This window comes from Gorilla gorilla, chromosome 20 (assembly GCF_029281585.2).
Source record: "Gorilla gorilla gorilla isolate KB3781 chromosome 20, NHGRI_mGorGor1-v2.1_pri, whole genome shotgun sequence".
NCBI lineage: Eukaryota > Metazoa > Chordata > Mammalia > Primates > Hominidae > Gorilla > Gorilla gorilla.
This window is the reverse complement of record NC_073244.2, coordinates 25,014,157-25,017,672: the sequence shown is the minus strand read 5'-3', so window position 1 is coordinate 25,017,672 and position 3,516 is coordinate 25,014,157. Positions and strand designations below refer to the sequence as shown.

At 55.4% G+C, this 3,516-nt stretch overlaps 1 protein-coding gene across 8 annotated transcripts; it reads right to left on the bottom strand.

The window, feature by feature from the left end:
* On the bottom strand, positions 1-3,516 carry UBA52 (ubiquitin A-52 residue ribosomal protein fusion product 1). Of its 8 annotated transcripts, none has more exons than XM_004060325.3 (5): positions 3,373-3,516; positions 1,842-1,952; positions 1,497-1,583; positions 266-368; positions 1-181 (listed from the first exon to the last, which is right to left on the bottom strand). In XM_004060325.3, the coding sequence occupies exons 1-5, from the start codon at positions 3,503-3,505 to the stop codon at positions 88-90; spliced, it is 528 nt and encodes a 175-aa protein (XP_004060373.2). In that variant the 5' UTR covers positions 3,506-3,516; the 3' UTR covers positions 1-87. The 8 variants fall into 8 exon arrangements, with proteins under 8 accessions (XP_004060373.2, XP_004060374.1, XP_055228167.1 ...); XM_004060326.4 differs by having other exon boundaries at positions 3,351-3,443; XM_055372192.2 differs by having other exon boundaries at positions 3,357-3,405.

Genomic DNA, 3,516 nt, shown 5'->3' with positions numbered 1-3,516 from the left:
TTGCTGCTCCAATGAAAGGGACACTTTATTGAGGCTCCAGGGCCACGGGGCCTGGGCAGAAGGCTGCCTTTCAAGGAAAGAACAACCTTATTTGACCTTCTTCTTGGGACGCAGGTTGTTGGTGTGACCACACTTCTTCTTGCGGCAGTTGACAGCACGAGGGTGAAGGCGAGCATAGCACCTGCACAGAGACAGGAGGGGCGGGTGAGGGCATACCCCGACTCCGGCAGCCCCCACAGCCCCCCAAGCATCGGAGCACACATACTTGCGGCAGATCATCTTGTCGCAGTTGTATTTCTGGGCAAGCTGGCGGAGGGAAGGCTCAATAATGCCACCTCGCAGGCGCAACACCAGGTGCAGGGTGGACTCTGCAGGAGACAGCCAGAAGGACGGCGACTGAGCCCAGCCCTGGCTCCTCAGTCACAGGGGCAGGACCCTCCAGGGCCTATAGTCTGCTGCTTTCTCAAGTGTGATGGGGACACCAAGTCGGGATCCCCCGAGTGTTCTACGTGTGGAAGATACACTGTCCCAGCCAGCCTGCCCCAGGAAATCTCCATCTCAGCAATGACCACGAGCCCTGGGGGGAGTCTGAGACCGACACATGCCAACTGAGGCATCCATCTGGGTTTCTAACATGGAAGCCGACCTCTAAGTGGTTCAGGCAAGGTCAGACACTGAAGTCTAGGCAGGGCACCATGGCTCACGCCTGTAATCCTAGCACTTTAAGAGACCAGCCTGGCCAACGTAGTGAAACCCTGTCTCTACTAAAAATACAAAAAAAATTAGCTGGGCGTGGTGGCGGGTGCCTGTAATCCCAGCTACTCGGGAGGCTGAGGCAGGGGAATCGCTTGAACCCGGGAGACGGAGGTCACAGTGAGCAGAGATCGCGTCACTGCATTCCAGCCTGGGTGACAGAGTAAGACTCTGTCTCACAAAAAAGGACACTGAATTCTTGTCGCTCCCACAAGTGACACTAATTTCCTTATTGCAGTGATAAAAAAATTCACATTATGACTTTTTTTTTTGTCTCCCGAGTTCAAGCAATTCTCCTTCCTCAGCCTCCTGAGTAGCTGGGACTACAGGCACGCACCACCATGCCTAGCTAATTTTTGTATTTTTAGTAGAGATGGGATTTCACCATGTTGGCCATGATGATCTCAATCTCTTGACTTTGTGATCTGCCCGCCTCAGCCTCCCGAAGTGCTGGGATCACAGGCCTGAGCCACTGCACCCAGCTGATTTTTGTATTTTTAATAGAAACGGGATTTCACCACGTTGTCCAGGCTCGTCTTGAACTCCTGACCTCAGGTGATCCACCCGCCTAAGCCTCCCAAAGTGCCGGGATTACAGGCATGAGCCACTGTGCCCAGTCCCATTATTTTAAACAAAACACAAGTCATTTGAACTGCTCCCCAACCCCTGACTGAGGCCATCAATGCTCCTTTCCTAGGACCTGGGGATCTTGGGTCCCTGCCCAGCAACCCCAACCCCGGTACCTTTCTGGATGTTGTAGTCTGAGAGAGTGCGGCCATCCTCCAGCTGTTTGCCGGCAAATATCAGACGCTGCTGGTCAGGTGGGATACCTGAGGGGGAGGGAGGCTCAGTTAGAGGCTCTGCGGAGCATATTACTGGCAGTGTCCTCTGCAGGGGAGCTCCAGCACTACCCCCAGTTTCTCAAAAGGCGAACTGAGGTAGAAGATAACAAACGTTCTTCAGATCACATGGAGAAGCAAGGGCAAAACAGATCTAAAGTCAGCACAACCCACACAGGACTGAGACTCCCCTGGGCAGAGAGGGACTCCCAGTTCATAGCCAGAGCCCCCACACCCAGCCCTACTCACCCTCCTTGTCTTGAATTTTGGCTTTGACATTCTCAATGGTGTCACTGGGCTCGACCTCAAGGGTGATGGTTTTGCCCGTGAGGGTCTTCACAAAGATCTGCATGTTTGCGTCTGCAGGAGGAAGGGAGGCAGGATAGACTGGTGAGCAATGCATGCCTGAGTAGCACAAGCTCAGGTCCCTACACCACAGTTGCTATCCCTTTGCCTGCACCAAGTCCAACTGGTCCTGCCCCAGTACCTGTCTTCCTTTCACTCCTCCAAGCCTGGCCCTGCTAGGCTTCTCACACACCCTGGCCTGTAGTCTAAACATGTCCTGGAACTAAAGACCACATGTCCTCCACCCTCCTGACCGCACGGGTGCTCTTCAGGAACACAGACCGTGGTTATTCTCCTTAGGTTTAGCAGCGGAAGGACTCGTCAGTATCTCCTGATGGAATAAGTACCCTTTGGCATCATCTTGCCAGATCCATCTTCCCTGAAGGCGGTCCCACCCTCTCCCACCGCAGCCAGGTCCTGATCTGCACAGGCTGCTCCTGCTGCCAGCCTGGATGGGAAGCCATCCCTTACAACACACATGCCTTCCTGTCGCAGCCTCTCTCCTCTCTAACTCCAAGCTGGAGCACCCAACGCTCTTAGCTTCCTTCTCAATTACACCAAAACTCTCCAGACCCCACTTCTTGCCTTCACCCCAAACCACGAACATCACTTAGTATCTACCAACCACCTGCCAAGCATTGTTCACATATAAAAGTTGACCTAAAAAGACAAAGAATCGACCGGGCGCAGGGGCTCACGCCTGTAATCCCAGCACTTTGGAAGGCCGAGGCAGACGGATCATTTGAGGTTAAGAGTTCAAGATAAGCCTGGCTAACATGGTGAAACTCCGTCTCTACTAAAACTACAAAAATCAACTGGGCATGGTGGCAGGCGCCTATAATCCCAGCTACTCGGGAGGCTGAGGCAGAAGAATCGCTCGAGCCCGGGAGGTGGAGATTGCAGTGAGCCGAGACCGCACCACTGAACTCCAGCTTAGGCGACAGAGCAAGACTCCATCTGAAAAAAATACAAATAGTCTAAAGAAAAGTGTAAAAAGCAGACACTACCACCAGCTCCTCCTTACAGACGTAGTAATGGAGCCAGGTATGAAGACTCAGCTCGAGAAATTTAGTTATTTCCAAAGCGACTGACGCAGTGACTGGCAGAGTTAACGCTACACGCTCAATACCCCTCTCTCATTAACTCGGATCTGCCCCGAGGACCTCTTCCCGCCCGAGGCCTCTGGAGTCACGCTGGCAGGCAGAGCAGGCAGGCTCCTCTCCAAAACGGCGCTCGCCTCCTGGGCCCCGGTCTGGGCTCCGAGCCGTGGCCTCGCGAGCCCTGCCCTCGCGAGCCCTGCCCAGCCACCCTGCCGAGACTGGCCCGCATGAGCCGGCTCAGGGCCGCCTCTTCTGCCGCCCAGGCCCCTGCAGCCTCCCGCAGCCCCCCACCCGCTCTCGGCCCGGCGCGAACCCACACGACCGCCGCCACCAACCGACTCGGCCGCCTCGCTGAAGAAAAAGAGGACGGCGGAACCGGAAACCACCTAATCGCCGCCGAAAGCGCTTGCGCACGGAGCACGCTGCGTCACAATTCGCGCCGCGCCTTGGGCCCCGCCCTGCCGCCATCTTGGATGCTG